The following is a 20,211-nucleotide window of genomic DNA, read 5'->3' as shown; positions in this document are numbered from 1 at the left end:
TGACAAAAAGAGATCTTCAAAAAAAATAAGCATTTTTCCATTTTTATGGATTACTTTTTATTTTTATTTTTTTTATATTTGCACTTTTTATTGAAAATATTTTTTCCCATACAAGTATACATACCGATTTTACAGTTTTTTTTTTCTTTCCAAACACAACATCCAACAGAATCTGCACATATATTCTGTACATGTATTGAACTGTAAGCAAACTATTTGCAGTCTGTAACTCTATAAGGGTACCCAAACCCTCACTATTAACCAACAAAGTCTGATCTCCATGGTGAAATAAAACCTTGCCAATTTTCCCAATAATTTTTACATTTTCCAGATTCAAATCTAATAGAAAAATTCAGCCTTTCCATAATGTAAATATTATACATTATGTCAACCCAATCTTAGATGGATTACTTTTTAATAAGCGGACCTGAACCAATGTGAAAAAGTTATGAATTATGAAATAAGAACTATTCAGCCAAACATTTAGTCAAATAACACAAGGTGCCTGATAAACGACTCATTTAGCCAACCTTTAGTTTTTCACCATGAGCTCAATAGGGATACACCACAATTCAATTTATTTATTAATCTATTTATATAACTGTGGCTTCAATTCACAACACATCATCCCGAGTTTATCTGTTGTCATTGACTCTTCAGTAACCCTCACCCCAAGCATGCATGCAGCGACAGTAGAGAGGAAAACTCCCTTTTAAGAGGAAGAAACCTCCATCAGAACCAGGCTCAGTGTGAGTGGTCATCTGCCATAGGCAACTGGGATTCTAAGGAACATAGGCACTGATCCAGACAATTTTCTTCTCAAAAAGAAAAAAATGGTTATGTTTAGGAGAGAAACAGGTCTACACAGTGAAAAATTTTTGGCAGCAGGTTTAGCTGGTGACTCCCTCCAAGCATAGTGTCCCGGATAAACAGAAACAAGCTAGTATTGCAACAACAAGAAGAAAAAAACATAAAGTTATAAGCTAAACTAACAAACAATACAGAATTGAAAAACAGAAGGATATTTTAGCATGAAGAGAGCAACAATAGAATCGAAGTATAACCAGAGCCACTCTACCTATAAGCTTTGTCAAAAAGAAATGTTTAATTTTACCCTTTAAAGTAGACAGGGTGTCTGCCTCATGGCCTAAAACAGGTGAGGAGCCAGCTGCTGTGAAATGTTTCATCTGGCTAGTGAAAGATGTATGTCCTTGATGGACTGAAGCTGTTTTTCTTGGGAGTAACCAATGGTCGTGTAAGAAGGTTCTATATATGCAGGGGTGAAAAACCACCCCAGCAGAGCCTCACTGACAGTTATACTGGAAGTTTTGTCTCTCTCTTTCTGCAGACGTAAAAATAAATGTGTTATTTCTCACACAGTGTGTCTCAGTTCTCTACTACTCCACATTAGAGATTGATGAAAGGCATCCCTATGTCCTCCAACAGTCTAAACTTATAGCAGCATAACTATTGAGATAGCTCCAGTAAACCTAAACCACTCTAACTATAGGCTTTATGAAAAAGGAAAGGTTTAAGCCTTGCCTTAAAAATAGACAGGGTGTCTGCCCCACGGACTAAAACTGGTAGTTGGTTCCACAGGAGAGGAGCCTGATAACTAAAAGATCTGCCTCCCATTCTACTTTTAGAAATTCTAGGAACCACTAGTAAACCTGCAGCTCTGTTAGGAACATAAGGAGCAATCAGATCTCTGATATCAGATGGAGCTTGGCCATTTAAGGCTTTATATGTGAGAAGGAGGATTTTAAATTTGATTCTGGATTTAAGAAGAAGCCAAAAAAGAGAAGCTATGATAGGAGAGATGTGATTTTCCTTTTTAATTTTCATCAGAACTCTGGCTGCAGCATTTTGGATCAGCTGAAGACTTTTAACTACAGTTTGTGGACTTCCTGATAGTAAAGAATTACAGTAGTCCAGCCTTGAAGTAACAAATGCATGGACTAGTTTCTCAGCATCACACCTGGACAGGAGATTTCTAATAGAGTTAAAAGTCTCAGAGAACACAAGCTTTTCCACCTCGCTATGATTTATAAAACAAAATGGAGTGATTGAAGTTTGTTAGTGGTCTAGTCAAAGTCTCCGTTGTAATCCCAGATGGTTACTCTTGGTGTGGCTGGTGAAACTGAACAAATGTTTTCTCTGAGGACCATGCTGATTCAGGTTTGTCAGATGTAAACATGAAAAAATAAAACTGGGCTTAATAAATTAACCTCTGCAAACTAAACTACGCCTGATTTCAGCTTTGATTCAGATTATCTCAAAGAGTCGTTCAGGTTGGTAGATATCAATAAATATCATCATAATGATAATAAAAATGAAATATTTAGGTTTATTACCTGCAAACATCTGTTTGTAATCTTCCCTGATTAATCCTGATATTAGCAGTAAGTCAGGCCCAGAGGTTCATGACCATGTATGGTCACAATCTGTCCCAAACATGTTCCTCATTTTCCCTCCCTTCACGTTTAGAGGCAGGGAGCCGAGGTTTTAACCAGAAACATCAAAACAAAGAAACATGTTGAAGGTCTTAGCTGAACAAAGTGTTACCAGTTTCCTCAGGACTGCAGATCGAAAAACCATCATTTCATCAGAATGTGTGCAACATCTGCTTCTCTGCAGAACATAAACCCACACACTCTCAGAAACCACACACCCATTAGTCAGACACACAGGTTCATTGATGGAAATCTTTCATGGTCGCCCCCCTTTAGACCATCGGTGTCTGATTGCATCTGTTTTAATTTCATGTGCCTTGATTCTAAATTTGCATGTTTTTCATCTTTGTTTGAAGACATTAGCCTTTGAAAGCAAATCATTAAACTATGTGATGCTTTTAAATCATCATTTCTGTCTTTGAGGGTAAAACCATGGAGACGTCCCCTGAAATGAGTTTTTATTCTAAAAAAGTAAGAGACTAACTGGTAATTTTTAAGGATCCCTAGTTTTTTAACTTTCAGCCCTTCTGAAGTTTTTACCTTTCTGGATTCATGGTCAGAATTAATAAAGGATTTTCTGTTGGATGTCCAGTTCTGGAAAGATAATGAATTGGTTTCTGTGTTTTCTTCCTGTAAATAATTTTACTACTGCTTTTAAAAAGTAGATCGCTGTGATAATAATCATTTATCAAGGACATTTAGTTAACGGCAGCTGTGAAACTGCACCCTGAATCTGTCATTAAGTGTTTGTGAGCCTTTAGCGTCTTTCTGAACCCATTTTCTCACATGTGTCTTCAGAGAATTGTCTTAATTGAGCCACAGAAATGTTTCTCTCAGTGAAATACCCTGTTTATATCTGCAGTTGAGAAAACAGTTAGAGAATGCAAACAGTTACACCTTAGATCTCCTTCTTCTTTGCTCCCTGCTGCTCTCCAGACAGTCATGCTAAATGTTCCTCTAATTTGCTCTTTATTGGTTATATGCAGATTTAATCTAATGGTTCTAGAATAGTGTGACCCCTGCTTAAGGTCATTACTAAGTATAATTTATGTTTGTTAAACTGCTTAAAAAAAGCATTATTTTTCTGTATATATCACCAATTCTACAGCCAGTTAAAGTCTGTTAACGAGCGAAATATTGTTCTATTATAAACATAATGATCACATCTACTTCATTCTATTGCGATTGTGTTTCTCTCACTTCTCCTCCCACACTCACCAACACAGTGTTCACAAGCTTACAAAGTTTTTAAATATATTTAATATATGGGTGAGTAGAACATGATGTAATAATGTAAAATCAAGGGCCCAATGTTAAAAAAAGCGTTCCCCTTTAATGTCCACAAATCAAGACAGAAATAATATTTTAGTACAAAGATTGATGTTTAAAAAGGAATCATAGAAGACCAGCCAAGGGCACATCAAGGAAACTGGGGAAATTGTGAATGGCTGCTACTGTAGATAATAAATCGTAACATCATAGTTACTTTGTGAAGTAACTAGTCGCATTTATTGAGCAGTAACTGAGGCCGTTTCTCAATTCACGAGAACGCGAGTACGTACTCGCGTTCTCGTCAAGTGCGTTCTTGGTGAGAACGCAGGAAGATCGGACTTGACGAGAACGCGAACACGCAAGCACGTATGTGTACTGGAACAGAAGCGTACTCGTGACGTCATCACATGCAACGTTCTTTAGCATTTCTTTAACAGTCAAAACTACTTATTCCCTACACAAAACATTTTGAAAACATTATTTTTAATTTCTAAAGCTTAAAAAACATAAAAAAAATTATCGAACCGTGGGTATAAAACTAGCAATGGCGGGCCGAATTAAAGCAAAAAACCGCTATCAGAACGAGCGGTAGTTCACACATAACTAGACTGAGAGAAGTGCACTACAGACTGGGGAACATTAGCCCTGGCTGCGGTTACCCTCGGAGGTCTGCTGGTCACTCTGGTCCGCTCAACGTCTGACTTTTTTTTTTTTTTTCGCACTAACTCTGTAAACAGGCCACACAGGGAGGCTTCAATGTATAATGTTATCGCCTCAAACGATTTCAAAACGTACTTTTGAAGAACAACAGCAGCAGAAAAGGGAATGTTTAACTTACCATTGTGAGCGCTGTCTCGAATCAAGCTGCGGCTGCGGGGCATTCTGGGGAAGCGGTCAGTCTGAAGAACGCACAAGTCTGCTCTGATGCATGCTCGATAAAGAGGGCGGGGCGAGAACAACATCCGGGGATTTGGTGCGTTCTCGATCTGGCGTTCTCGAGAATTGGAACGGTACTGCTGAGGCTGATGACGTGTCACGAGTACACGAGAACGCTCAAGAACGCATATTGAGAAATGGCCTGAGTTATTAACTAAGTTCCGGGGAGAATGGACTTGTATGTATAACCAGCATTCTAAAAAACAGCTTAAATTAGTTAGTTTGAGTTTTTCTGAAGACGTTTTTAAGACTGTTCTAAAGTCTTTGTCAGTTCTGCTGGTTCGCAGAGCAGTCTGTAATCAAAGCTCTGATGTTTTAAAGCAGCGTTGATGCCACATCTATGTCACACCTTATATGACCAAAATGTTCAAATTTTGGTCAAAGATGATGGAAGGCTTGAAAGAGGGGTAAAGGAAGCCATCTTTGTAATAAGGGAAAGCTATCAATGAGCAGAGGGGGAAGGTTGTGGCTTCAGCTTCCAAACATCTACAGTTCAGTCCTGGAACTTATTCCAAAGAGGTTACACTTTCATCGTGATTCAAAGGGATGGAACACATGGAACCCATACACAACCAAAGACTCCATTAACCAAAGAGAACAATGGATTTGTCTTTGATTTGCTTCTTGAGAGCATGGATCTCTGTGCTGTTTGAAAACATCTGTCCAGATGCCGCAGATAGATTTAAGCTTGTGTTTTGGTTGAGCCGTATGAGTGAGAATTTACACAGGGTTATAACCATCTGGCTTTTTAAATACTGCATCTACCACTAGTTAAAAAATGTCAATAACTCCACCAGTCTCCATGGAAACCACCCTCAGTGAGTCTCGTCCATTTTCATTGATGTGACTTTTATCTGAATCATCAGTCAGATTTTCATTGAGTTTGTTATTATTGCAAACACAGAAGAAGAGGAGATGATCAAGTTAAGCTTTGGTGCTATTTATTTATTGGTGAAAACCCTGTTTACTGAATGCATTTGGAGTTCAATTCAATAGTAATGAAAGTCTGCTCATTATTAATGTACTAAACTATCTGATCACTATTTATACAAACAAGTCAAGAAGCAGACGGCCAATTATCAAACAACACTGTTTCCTGAGTGATGGTTAGGAGGGGGTGGATTTCTTGTCTCTAAAGATGATATTGACTAGAACCATAATGAAACAACACATTCTACCCAAGATCCAAGAAGTACCACCATCTTCAGCCATTAGAGCTGCTGCTTCATCTGTGCCTGCTTTATCCCAGCCCTGCAGACAGCCTGTCCAAAGTTGCTTCCATCACTGCCGCAACCACAGGGCCTCAGATTTATTAATAAAAACCAAGGCAGACTATTAGGCAGAAGGAGAGTTGCAGTGAGGTGGGAACCTCTGTCAGACAAGGAGAATTCCAGTCAACAATGAATAATCAGTGGATCATTATCTATACCTAAAAGTTACATGTTTACAGTGATTTAAATTTAGCATTAATCAGTAAAAAATTAAGAACAAAAATTTTCATTGCGATCACAGAGTCCAGGAGCGGCCATTTTTGCCCAAATATAGTAACATCTCACTCCTAACATCTTCCGGCAGTGACGTCACGGTGCGGTAAGCCTAGCGCCATTCTCCCCCCTTTTTCAAGCAAAATCAATGGGAACTACTAGACACATCTGCAATCAACAACAATTATTGAAGATTTCCAGAGGACTTCACCATTGAAATTCACCAGAGCTGTAGTGAAACTGACAATGCCCACGTGCATGGCAGCTGGATGTTGGAATATATTGGGTAAAAGAGAAAAAAACATGAGTTATTTCACCTTTCCGATTCCTGATCCTCCACGGTCGGGTTCGTCGTTGGATTGCCAACTTGAAGAGGGAGGATTTGCCATCGAACTTCTCGCCAGAGAAAAAACACATAATATGTAGCCAACATTTGGAAGAAGAATGTTTTCAAGATGACTTGGATAATAGCGCATTGTGACAAACACCAGATACAGCACTGGGACTTGATCAAGAGCCGATACCGCACCGTGACGTCACAAACCAGTAGGTGGCAGTAGTGTTCTTTGACAAACATGGATGCCTCCAGTAAATCACAATCAGATGAAAATTACTCTAATTTAAAAACACTGATCATTTACTGAACAGTATGGAATAATTTAATATTTAAAGTAGTTTCAGAGGTTTGAATTCTGAATGTGACCAGACTTTTCCTTTAAGAACTGATTTACAACCAAAGAGGTGCTTCTCCTTAATTGATTCATTTCACTGAATAAAATCAGTTTCACTTTCAGAAATCTTTAGTGTGTTTAACATTCACCATTGAACTGTGCTGTTAATGATTTAGGGTCAGGAGTGAATTATTCTCTATCACACACCTGGAATACCACCAACATGGCTTGTGTTCATGCTTCAATATATAAATAGGGATTATAAAATAATTAGTTTTTAGTAATTTAGAAGGAACTAAATCACTGTGTAAAGAAGTTCTTGTTAAAGCTGGAAACACGTGACCTTCAATCTTCCAGTTAGTTTCTATCAAGAAGTTTACTATTTCTAGTTAAACTTTAGTTTCTTTGCAGCTTAAAGAATGAAGTTTGAGCTCATTTATTGAAATACTGGATATTTCTTTCTCAGCCCTTTAACTGGTTGGGCCTCAGAGTATAATAATCTCTTGTGGATTATACTTATTTTCAGTCTAATCTGCCAGACATTTGAAATATGCATTGACACGGTGGTGAAGAGCCTTCTTAACCTACTGCTAATTCAGCCTCAGCCGAGGGTAAAATACCCACGACATCTCAGCCATGGAGCATTTCCTGAGGTTACAAATCTCTACCAGACGAGACAGACGCTAATCCAGTTTTAATGCTGGTTTCTGCACCGAGCTGTGATGTTCAGACCAGATCATGTCCCTCCGTTTATGGAAAGAAATGAAATGCTGCTGACTGATCAGACTGGAGGTAGTTTTCATCTGTTGGTGTAATATCACTAAATCAGGCATAGCTCACAGTCAGATATGGATCCAGCATATTAACTAAAGGCTCTATTGTGATGGTAATGATAAAACATAGAATCAGGTCCTCTTGTCTGCCTCTGAGATTTATAGTGAGTGAAACACCTCTCAGCTAATAGCAGGAAGCTGAGGCTAAAGTTGAGACAGTAACAGATCGTCCAATGAGTCTCCATTTCTTCTTTAACTCCAGGTCAGAATCTGGATAGTTTAAAGACAGCATAGTTTAGAGCAATGATTCCCAACCAGGGGAACTAGTTCCCCTAGTGGTCTACCAATGCATTATAGGGGGTCCGTGAAAACATTTCATATTTTACTTCCCAGATAAAGAATACAATAAAATAGGGCTGAGATGGGTTTTACTCTGTAAGGACCCAAATGCAAAACAAACAAAGATTTTATCAACCTAAATGATAAAAAAAAATGTCTTAATCAACATCTACATAAAAGACTAGAGTGGGTTTCGGTGCACTATCCTCCCAATATATCTGTATATTGGTTATTTTATTATCCAAGTGCACACTATTTATAGCGTTAAAACACTTTTCAGTTCAGTATTTTATTGTTTATCTTTTAACTCTTCACTATTATGTTATTCTTATACATTTTTTCCAAGGTCCACATTTGTCTTACCATTTCTTCTATAATCCTTTTGCTGCTGTAAACACCAGAATTTTCCCATTGTGGGACAATAAAGAGATTTTCTATTCTATTCTATTCTATTCTATTCTATTCTATTCTATTCTATTCTATTCTATTCTATTCTACAACTTCTCTGTAAGTAAGAGTGGGAACACAGGGGCAAAGACAAAGATCAGAAGAAAGTTAGTATTTAAATACTAGCAGTAAAGGATAAATGGATAAAATTAAGTGAAAACAAAGTAAAATTGAGAGGATGAATCTGAATATTATGTAATTTTTTTTTTTCCTGGTTGGTCAAGTTTAGATGTGTGCATAGGGGACTTCTTCAGAAGAGCTTTAGTTTTTTGTTAAAAAAAAACATAGATTTGGATAGATTTTATTCATTCTCCAGGAAACATATTTATGTTATTTTCTCTTCTAAGTAATAATTAATTATTACAAGAATTAAATAAAATGTCTGAGCTTTAAATGTTCCAGTTAAGGAAATTAAATAAATATTTTTCATTTTATAATCAATTCTATTTTCTATTTTTAGAAAATAATCAACATATTTGACCATGGGGGTACTGATGGTATGATAAAATGGATACATGTCAGAAAATGTTGGGAACCACTGGTTGAAACCACTGATTCCCTAAGTTAGCAACATGCATCAACAACATGGGGGTTTAAGATCCGCTGCAGAAATAAAACAATAAATACGATAATGAGAAAAAATATTTATGGATTTAAAGAGATGGATAGAAAATGTTTTTGATGCTGATTTTATTAGTAGAAAACTTTTTTATTGTTTCTAATCCAAGCAACAGTTTTGGGTCATTAGTCCTAAAATGTTTGGGAGCCTTTGGTTCAGAACAGACCAATATAACCATCATCTGATGATGCATTATGCACAATGATTGGTTCATTGTCATGCTTTACTTACTGTGTTTGTTGAAAGAACATAAACATTCTAACAAATTTTCCTCTAAATTCAGATTTCAGACAGGATGACATACATTAAACCAGAGCTCATTTATAACCTTAACATTAGAAAGGTTATAAATGGCCTGGTTGGTGCAGTAGGCCGCGCGTCAGTCTCATAGTCGTATTTGTAGGAAGTGGCGGCCTAGTAGTTACGACATAGAGCTTGGAATCCAGAGGTTCTGATTTCGAGACCCACTCCCACAGACTGCCTCTCTGAGTCCCTGAGCAAGACCCTTAACCCCATACTGCTCCCCAGGTGCTGCACGATGGCAGCCTACTGCTCCCCAGGGGGATGGGTTAAACGCAGAGAGTTAATTTTGTTGCTCTGTACTTGAGACAGTGTAATGTAAGTAAAAAAAAATAAAACAAAAACAGTAGAAAAAAAATTTAAATGGAAATAAAACTTAACATATAATTAAAATATAAATATAAAATCTAAAAAGGGATGGATGGGGAACGTCTTACAGAATCGGACCCATCTGCAATCTGGGCTCCACCTGGACAGATTTTCCCTGTTTTGATGCGGCTGTTACGTTACGTCACGTTGTTTTTTAAAACGTATATAACTACCGAGCCATTTAGAGACAGATATTTGTGTAGAGTAGAGACTAAAAGTGAGAAGCACTCAGAAAAACATACTCAAGTAAAGCAAGGATTCAGAAAAAAGCCACTTAGCTACAGTAATGAAGTATTTATGTTTGGTTACTGGACACCTCTGCATGCCAGTGAGTTCACTGCAACCCGTTCGCTTCCACAGACCCCAGATCTCAGCTCAGATCTCAGCTTGTGGTGAAACAGGAGGTTCACGTTATGGATGTACAGCTAGAAGCTATTTAACTGGCTGCTGACTGGATGTTTACAGTTAGCTTGATTTGGTCACTTCTTGCTGATTGTTCCTAAAGAGATCCCAGCTGCCGGGCAGGAGAAGGTCGGCCTCCTCTGCACAGCGATTCCCCTGATGACTCTGTTGTAAATGAAAAGTTTTTTATGCTTGATGTTGATGATGGTGATGATGGAAGTCCCTTCTGCATCTTTCAGAACACGTACACCAATGCAGACAAGCTGCTGGAAGCGGCCGAGCAGCTGGCTCAGACAGGAGAATGTGACCCAGAGGAAATCTACAAGGCAGCCAGACACCTGGAGGTGCGGATCCAGGACTTTGTTCGGCGGGTGGAGCACAGGAAGCTGCTGCTCGACATGTCCGTGTCCTTCCACACACACACCAAGGAGGTGGGCTGTGACCTTTGACCTTAGGTGGTCATACAGTGGCATGGATGGGCTCTGTGGATGGGCTGATGATGTGTGTGTGTGTGTGTGTGTGTGTGTGTGTGTGTGTGTGCAGCTTTGGTCGTGGATGGAGGAGCTGCAGAAGCAGCTGCTGGAAGACGTGAGCTGCGACTCGGTGGACTCGGTCCAGACTCTGATTCAACAGTTTCAGCAGCAGCAGACGGCGACGCTGGAGGCGACGCTTAATGTGATCAAAGAGGGGGAGGAGCTAATGCAGCAGCTCAGGTATCACACTGCGGCCCTGATAACAGGAGAGCTGCTGTGCTCATGATTACTATAAACCTCGTTTAAATGTTAAATATAGCATTTCTGTACATGGTTTTCATTTTATTTACATATATAAAAAAATAAGATTTTAAATCACAAAGAAAAAAGTTCAGAGTGTTACTTCCAGCTTGATTTCTGTCCCAGTTAACCCAGTTAGCCCATTACTGGCAGGAATCCTTGAAATAGAAAATTTCACCTTTAGAGATAAATTTTAAATTACAATGGATTATGCTATTTTTTTTTTTTTTACAGATTATGTTGTCTGAAGTCAGGCACTCATCAGATAATTCATGCTAACATGTTAGATGATGCTGTTAAATATCTCCTAAAATTTGCATTTGCAAACTTAAAATTCAGACCTTAGTGTCCTAAACTGCTTACCATACTATTTATAACACAGACCCTTTGGTGTTTTTATATTCCTTTATTACCAGAATCTTCGGTCTGTTTTATTGGGATTTCATGTGAAACACCAACAAATTAGTGAATAACTATAAGTGGAAAGAAGATTGTATTTTTGCTGCATGTTCTTTCTACTAGCTCTGCTCATCTAGAGGCGGGACTATTTTCCCTCTCATAACAGCTGAAGCTACTTTAAATCAGATCCAAACGGGAGGAAATCAAGTCACATCTAAACTCATCTAATCTATGGGATTTAGGTCTGGACTTTGACTAGACAATTCTAATGAATGAAAATAGTTTGATTTATACTTAAAAGAGTCACCATAAGGCTGAAAATCAGATTAATAAGTCCCTTTGGCTGACATCAGGGCTTCCTCCCAGATGTCAGTAATTTTAGGCTGAAACTGTAAATTAAAATGGATAGTTTGAGTTTTAATGTGCGTAAAACCATGGAAACTGTATTTTTAAACACTTCTACCTACTTACTTGTACATATTCATGTGCTGTCAAAACGTGAACCCCACCCCATTAGGACTGACGTATTCTTCTTCTACTTAGCCAATTTATCGCTATATTTAGCGTCTTTTCGGATCCTTCTAGCAATTTTTTTTTATTAGCAGCACATCTAGTGATTATTTCCTTTCTTGTTGGAGACTTTTGTGACAACATCAGAGCACAGATCAAAGTTTGCTGTGTTCATCGAGCAGTGAGCATTTCCTTCTCGCTGTTCCGATAGGAGAAGCTAACCGTGTTTAAAAGGGCGTGTCTAGAGGGATAAACTATTTCTATCATTCATTGCATTTTGGCAAACAATTGATGGATGTAGACCAGCATGTTGGATGTGAGCTGAACTGCAGGTTTCTGCAGCTCTTCCAGAGATTTCCAAGAACCTCTTGGCTGCTTCACTGTTGTCAATAGATGGTCAGCCGGTTAAGGAACCTGTGGAGCTTTTTCAAAGCAAACTAAATTTTGTTTGTCTGATTCTTTTGATATAGTGTTCAGGAGGACAAACAAACATTCTTTATGTCTTCCAATGCTGTAAAAATTTATATAACAGACATATTTGAACAATAAATGTAAACATTTCTATAGATTTCATAGCTTGCGACACACTTTTCAGCACGGCTCAGTGCCAGGCAGGTAGCTGATGGAAACACAGTGGTGGATGCACTTTATTTAAATTTTATGTATTTAAATTATTTCCATTTACATAGCCTTCTTACCCTATCAAAAGGCTGTTGTTGCAGGCTGCGTTTTACTGCACTGTTCCCTCGATAAGGTGGAAAAAGAGGATTTTATTTTTACTGTGGTTTGAAGAGGACTGCATTTTATTTCCAGGTGGAGGTTTGAAATTACAGAAGTCTTATTATGCATATTCCATTTTTTTTTTCAAATCTTCAAACTAAAAATAACACCAAAAATCAGATTTCTTTATTGTAGGTCTATCATTGTAAATGTAAATCCCTATATTGTCCCACAATGAAGAAATTCACTCTCTGCACTGAACCCATCCCCTTGGGGAGCAGTGGGTTGCCATTGTGCGGCGCCTGGGGAGCAGTGTGGGGTAAAGGGTTGTAGGGATCAAACCAGGTACTTGCAACATTCTCAGAGCACAAGCACTGCTCTAACCACTAGGCCAACACATCCCATCTCGATTGATGTAAGAGAACATCATACATTAATGTCGTGATGGAAGTTAAACTTAAAGCATCAAATATCGTACAGCACATTAGTCACATGATGAGTGATTTTCTATAGCATGTGCTGCGGGGAAAATAAACATTTAATCATGAATAATTATTATGTATTTAAGCCTTTACATTTTGTGGCTCCAGACAGACCTGTTTTTTGTTTTTTTGCTGCAGTATGTCTCTTTGAACATTTTGGGTTGCCGACCCTGATTCAGATATAATCTTAATTTCTCCTCCTCTCCAGCAAGATAAAACACTTTTTCTTTGTTGAAATAATCAGATAAAAAACACGACGACAACGCCAAGTAGAGGTCATTTACCAAGGTTTGTGGTTATAACATAACCAAATGTGATATAGGTGATAATCTGCACTAATGGTTTACAAAGTACTCTCCTGCTGTAGTGAAATGTCCACTGTGTGTCCTGAGCATTCTAAGAGGAAGAAAAAAAATGAAGTTTTCCCTTTTCTAGGATTTTGCAGTCTACATGTGATAATAAACATGGAGTGAGTTGTTAAGTCCAACCAACCTCACATCTCTTTCTGTTTTTTAGAGACGCAGCCATGTCGACCAGCAAGACGCCTCACTGCAGCTCCATCGCACACATCCAGGGGGTGCTGCAGCAGCTGGATGAGGCTCAGGGCCAGATGGAGGAGCTTTTCCACGAACGCAAAATCAAGCTGGACATTTTTCTGCAGCTGCGCATCTTTGAGCAGTACACGCTAGAGGTCAAAGAGCACGAGAACGTCCATCTTTAGTCGGAGGCTGGCGGCCACTCTCTGCCTCTGACACCTTCTTACCGTCCTTTTATAGGTGACATCAGAGCTGGACGCCTGGAACGAGGATCTGTCTCGTCAGCTGAAGGACACCAACCGTTCGGGAGGCAGCAGCAGTAGCAGCAGCAGCAGCGGTAGCTCCTCGTCCAGCGGTGCCGAGGATATAAGCCTGGCAGAGCAGCGGCTGAAACGGCACGCAGAGAGGAAGGCCGCCATGAACAACATGACCTACGAAGTGATGCAGCAGGGTCAGGACCTCCATCAGTACATCATGGAGGTGCAAGCATCAGGTAAAGTTAAGACTCTCTCTGTCAAAGTCTCCCTGTAATCAACATTTCTGCAAGTTTGCAATCAGTTGTTTACTTAGTAATAAAACAGAGAAAAAAAAGTCCAGATCATTATTCAATTCAATTCAATTTATTTCTGTAGCGCCAATTCACAACACAGGTCATCTCGAGGGAACTTAAAAGTTCAAATAGATCATACAGTAAAATTGATTCAGTTTTCTATCTAAGGAAAACCAGTAGATTGCATCGACTCATTGACTCAAATACAATCCCTCAAACTAAGCATGCTTGTAGCGACAGTGGAGAGGAAAAACTCCCTTTGAACAGGAAGAAACTTCCAGCAGAACCAGGCTCAGCGTGAGCGGCCATCTGCCGAGGCCGAATGGGGTTCAAGGAGACAGAAGCAGAGATACAAAAGGCAGCTGTAAGGGGTGGCCCCGTCCAGGAAACACACAGCCAGGCAGACGAGCTCCAAGCCAGCTCCCATGTCAGAGGATGGAGAGAGCACATCCAGTTAGTCACAGTCAGAGAAACAGGACTACACTGGAAAACAGGTCGATCTCCAGTTAGAAGAGTAATCAGAGCACTATTATTTTCTCTCGTGCATGAAAACTTATATTGTCGTTATTTTTCATAGAAAATGGATGTAGCCCCTTCATATATGTCCTTGTTCTTACTTTATGCTGACAGTTTTGCAGAGATCACGACTTAGACGCCAGATCTCAGATCAGCTTCTCTGATTGGTTTCATGTCACGTCGGGCAGCAAAAGTTCAGATTTTCCAGTGTCTGACACTTTGGATGCACTTCAAACCCTTAAAAACTCACGATGCGCCACTTCAGACGGTTGAAATGCTTAAAAGCGTCCTGTGCCTCTCAGCGTCCCTTGATACTCACTATAAACCGGATAACCCTGGCGCTATAAAGGCATTTAGTCTGAACGCAGCATAAACAACAAAGCCATTGCTGATGTTCTTGCTCCTTGGCATTGTCTGGACGCTCCAGACCAGCACACCTCTAAAGATCCTTCTGTTATAGACATGGAATCTGTTTGCTACTTTCTCCTAGATGTGTATGGAAACAGCAAAGCTGGACTCTGCCGTTTGTTTCAGAGGGAATTCTGCTTATTATTGTTCTGTAGATGTTGTATTTAACCCTGATCCTACTGAAGGCTTCTTCTTCCATTTCCTTTTTCATACTTTTAAAATGATTGTTAATGCATCATTAAATATCTACAGTTTTCTTGTAGATGTCCAAATTGGAGAAGGAGTTGTGTGGCTATAACTGATCTGATCAGAACATTAAATGAAGCTCTAAGCTCTTTGCTGCTTCCTTGTTTCTGTTGTCACTCAGCTCTAAGTACGTGTGTCTTCTTTTAAGGGATCGAGTTAACGGGAGAGAAGGACATGGACCTGGCCTCCCAGGTGCAGGAGCTGCTCGAGTTCCTCCATGAGAAGCAGCAGGAGGTGGACATCAGCGCGCAGCACACACACACAAGGCTGGAGCAGACCCTGCAGCTGCGCCACCTACAGGCCGAGGTCAAACAGGTAAACAGATCTGCAGCTTACGCTGGCATTGCCTCTCAGCAGGTTTTACCATCTGCTGAGATATTAAAGGTCTGTATTTATAATATCTGATGAGCTTTGCTCTGATCTCAAGCCAGAAGAGACTAGAGAAGAAAGTCCTAAAAAGGACATAAAGCAGCAGAAATGTGGAGCGGATTTTATGATTAGCTAAAAATCTGGATGTGGAAAGGTTAGTTCATGTTGGAACAATGACAAGAACAACACCCTGCTTAACACCCCCCCCACCCCCCCACCCCCCCCCCCTCTCTTTCAGCCAAGTTGTTTCATCTGCAGATGGGAACACGTTGTGTGCAGACAGGAAGCGCAGCACTGCTGCTGCAGATGGAAGCAGCTGAATAATGAATGAGCTTTAAGGCGACAAGCTAATAACCCTCATCTGTGCAGATCTTGTTCTATCTTTCTGTTCTGTAAAACTGATCATAGATTTATTGCAAATTGTGTGTAAACAAGCGGAGGTCTGACTTACCGTCATGGAGCTCTCCTCCTTAGATAGCCTCCTTGCTATCTGCAATCCTAAATAAAAGCAGGACTACCTGTCTGCAGCATTAATGAGCTGATGCAGTGAGGAGACAATGAATGTATGCATTTAGTGAAAGCTCACGTATTTACCAGGGTTTCTGGATGTTACAGTCAGAGAAAATAGCTTTGGATTGTCAAAGAGCAAAGCTGATTATGTTAAAAAGTACCGTCCACAGAAAGCTGGTGGAATTATGAAAAAATTCAGTAGATTTGAAATTGAAAAAAAGCTGCTTTTTTTAAAACGGAATTTTCCTTAAAGGAAAACAATGTAATCAATGGATCATTATTTATACCTGAAACCAATATTTTAATAGTAATGTAATGAAATTAGCATTAATCAGTAAAAAAATAAAATAATTGAGTCTGGGAGCGGCCATTTTTGTCCAAATATAGTAACCCCTCCCTCCTGCCATCTTCCGGCAGTGACGTCACGGTGCGGTAAGCCTAGCGCCATTCTCCCCGCTTTACAAGCAAAATCAATGGGAACTACTAGACACATCTGCAATCAACAACAATTATTGAAGATTTCCAGAGGACTTCACCAGTGAAATTCACCAGAGCTATAGTGAAACTGACAGTGCCCACGTCCATGGCAGCTGGATGTTGGAATACATCGGGTAAAAGTGAAAAAAAAAAAAAAAAGTTATTTCACCTTTCTGATTCCTGATCCTCCTCGGACGGGTTGGTCGTTGGATTGCCAACTTGAAGAGGGAGGATTTGCCATCGAACTTCTGGCCAGAGAAAAAACATGTAATATGTAGCCAACATTTGGAAGATTGTTTTCAAGATGACTTGGATAATAGCGCGTTGTGACAAACACCAGATACAGCACTGAGACTTGATCAACAGCCGATACCGCACCGTGACGTCACAAACCAGTAGGTGGCAGTAGTGCTCTTTGACAAACATGGATGCCTCCAGTAAAGCATATTCAAATGAAAATTACTCTTAATTAAAAACACTTGTTTATTGAACAGTATGTAATGATTTCATATTTAAAGCACCTTCAGAAGTTTGAATTCTGAATATGACCGGACTTTTCTTTTAAAAGTTGAGATTATCAGTTGAGTTACTGGTTAAATGAGCAGGAATTAATTATACACGAATAGTTCAGTTAGTCATATCACCATATAAATATCTACCACACCTTTTAGATATCTTTGTTCATGTTCTTCTCAGTCTAAAGCAAACCTTTTTATTTGGAAGCAAATTTCTGGTGCCGTTCCTCCAGCTGGATGCTGTTATTTAAGCTTTGATTAACTTCTTGTCAACAGAAAACATTTGACTCTGCCTTTGCTATGTTTATGACTAAACAGATGATAACTGTGACCTGATGGAAAATAATAGAAAACAGTCACAAACAGTCACTGGTTCATGCCCTCTCCCCTCCATTTGGCCGTTTGTTTGTGTTAAGCTCTGATTGGCCACCAGAGGGTGGGACAGAGGAGCATCAGATCATTCTCCCCGCCTGCTAAAAAGGTCAAACTAATGTGGGAACATTCATAGTATTTAGTTATTTCAAACAATTTTTTATTCTTCAGCGTTCAGTTTAGGGGAATCCAATTACCCCTTTAACCCCCATTTTTGCTGATAACATCTGATTTTATGTTTACAATTATGTAATCAAACAGACTAATTGTCAAATTTGAGTAATTCACGATATGAAAGTACAAAAATAGATAACATGATAGACTTAGGCTTAGACTCAACTTTATTTATTCCTTGGGATTACTCCTATTCTGGTTCCAGTAGCCTATATAGAGTACAAAGAGTTAAAGCAAGATGCCATTAAAGATCAAAATACAACAGACAATATAAAAAGAGTGTATACAGTATAGTACAAAAAAGCATAAAAAAGAATAAAGATGTAATGTTCTGGAATATGTTTCTCTTAGATATAAAAATATCTGCACAATAGAGAGCTAAGGAAAGACTATACAGTAGTTAACTTGGATTATTGCACTTGTTGTGCAGAAATATACTGACCATATAAATAAGTAAGATATTATACTGACTACAGTAGTTAACTCGGGTAATTGCACAGTGAGAAAAAATAAAATGAGTGAAAATAGGTAATGTTTTGCATAAGATTATGATAATGATTAATGGGTAGGTAATGTGTTTATGTTAGGTAAGGATTAATTACCAGAATCAGAATCAAGTTTATTGCCAAGTAGGTTTGCAATGACAAGGAATGTGACCTGATGTTGTTGGTGCAGACAAAAAACTAAATAAGATAAAATATATATATATATATATATATATATATATATATATATATATATATATATATATATATATATATATATATACACACACAGAAGCTATATACACACAGTAGACTGTGCATTAATGTAATGCAGAAATCCTGAATGGGGGAGAGAACATTGCGGCTCTTGGCCTTGTTGATAAGGCCGGTAGCAGATGGAAAAAAACTGTTTTTGTGACGGGAGGTTCTGGTTCTGATGGACCGCAGCCTCCTGCCAGAGGGAAGTGACTGAAATAATCTGTGACTGGGGTGCGAGGGATCAGCCACAATCTTCCCTGCACGCCTCAGAGTCCTGGAGGCGTGCAGCTCCTGGAGAGATGGGAGGTTGCAGCCAATCACCTTCTCTGCAGACTGGATGACACGCTGCAGTCTGCTCTTGTCCTTAGCGGTGGCACCAGCGTACCAGATGGTGATAGAGGAAGTGAGGATGGACTCAATGATGGAGGAGTAGAACTGCACCATCATTGTCGTGGGCAGGTTGAATTTCTGCAGCTGCCGCAGGAAGTACATCCTCTGCTGGGCTTTTTTGGTGAGGGAGTCGATGTTCAGCTCCCACTTTAGGTCCTGGGAGATGATAGTTCCCAGGAAGCGGAAAGACTCCACAGTGTCAATGGTGGAGTCACAGAGGGTGATGGGGGTAGCTGTTATACAGTTATTAGTTATTTTTAACTGATCTCTCAATATCTCAGGTTACTGCTAATCGGTACAGTAGCCAGAAATTTTTACTGAAGTAACAACAGTGATATTCCAACAACAATATTATTCTCAATAACTGTGACCTGAAGGAAAATAATAGAAAACAGTCACAAACAGTGCATGAAAGAATGATGAAATAAAAAAGTTAATTAGTTTGTAAAGTTACTCGGGCAAATGTAATTAATTACCTTTAATCTCTTATATAAATCCAATTGAATAGAACATTGTTGAGGCCTGTTCCCCTCAGTGAAAAAAACAAAAACAAATGAAACACGAAATAAAAAAATTTAAAGCTCTAGCGAGCATAAAAACAATAGAATGAAGTAAAATAAAATCATTAATGCCATCATGCCAAATGTTTTTAAGAGAAGATGCAGTCTCTGTATTGGTTGTAGGAATTTCTTTCTGGACAGAAAGACAAGCCTGCAGTAAAGAGCCGAGGGACGGATGGGCTGTGTCCACCTGTGCTACGCTAACAGGCTGTTTCTGTTGTGCTTGTGTGTCTCTGTGGCCCTGCAGGTACTGGGCTGGATCCGGAACGGCGAGTCCATGTTGAACGCCAGCATGGTGAATGCCAGCTCTCTGTCTGAGGCCGAACAGCTGCAGAGGGAGCATGAACAGTTCCAGATTGCCATAGAGGTACACTCACATCTCACATCCTAATTACAGCCCCCCAAACCCGGTCTTTCTACTCGGGCGGTAATTATTTCAGCATGTATATTGGAATGAATAGTAACAGATGAGATGCAAACGCTGTCCCAATAACAATAGATGCTTTAGCTTCCTCTGTTTCCCTTGGATTTCCTGAGAGAACACCAGATCTGAATCTGAACACATGTCTGACTCACACCTTGGCAAAGAATGTCACCCCATAGGGTGAGGGAGGGAGGGAAAGGGGGGGTACTCAATAAGCTGCCAGACCCCACAAATGGAGGAAAGCAAATCCAAACACACACTCTCTTTGAAATCTCTGTTTGAACCAGGCTTGCCTTAATAATTATTTTATTCTGTACTGAACTTCAGGACTAACAGATGCTCAGCCTCACACACACACACACATCCTATGTCCCACTATCCTTATGGGGACTTTCCATGCGTTTTCATTACCTATTTCAGACCCTACCCATAACAAACACATACATGTCCCTAACCCTAAACTAAAGACGAT

General features: G+C 39.4%; 1 protein-coding gene across 3 annotated transcripts in view; it reads left to right on the top strand.

Moving 5' to 3' along the window:
* The window catches only part of kalrna (kalirin RhoGEF kinase a), a 285,539-nt gene that overhangs the window by 129,790 nt on the left and 135,538 nt on the right, over positions 1-20,211 (top strand). For all 3 annotated transcript variants that reach the window (XM_038301435.1, XM_038301434.1, XM_038301436.1), the window contains exons 15-20: positions 10,305-10,496; positions 10,609-10,778; positions 13,466-13,640; positions 13,726-13,978; positions 15,354-15,520; positions 19,563-19,682. In XM_038301435.1, coding sequence (XP_038157363.1) covers positions 10,305-10,496; positions 10,609-10,778; positions 13,466-13,640; positions 13,726-13,978; positions 15,354-15,520; positions 19,563-19,682 — 1,077 coding nt within the window. The remainder of the gene's footprint in view (positions 1-10,304; positions 10,497-10,608; positions 10,779-13,465; positions 13,641-13,725; positions 13,979-15,353; positions 15,521-19,562; positions 19,683-20,211) is intronic.

Source organism: Cyprinodon tularosa, unplaced genomic scaffold (assembly GCF_016077235.1).
Source record: "Cyprinodon tularosa strain WSP-4 unplaced genomic scaffold, ASM1607723v1 ctg467, whole genome shotgun sequence".
Classification (NCBI taxonomy): domain Eukaryota; kingdom Metazoa; phylum Chordata; class Actinopteri; order Cyprinodontiformes; family Cyprinodontidae; genus Cyprinodon; species Cyprinodon tularosa.
This window is presented reverse-complemented; position numbering and strand designations above follow the sequence as displayed.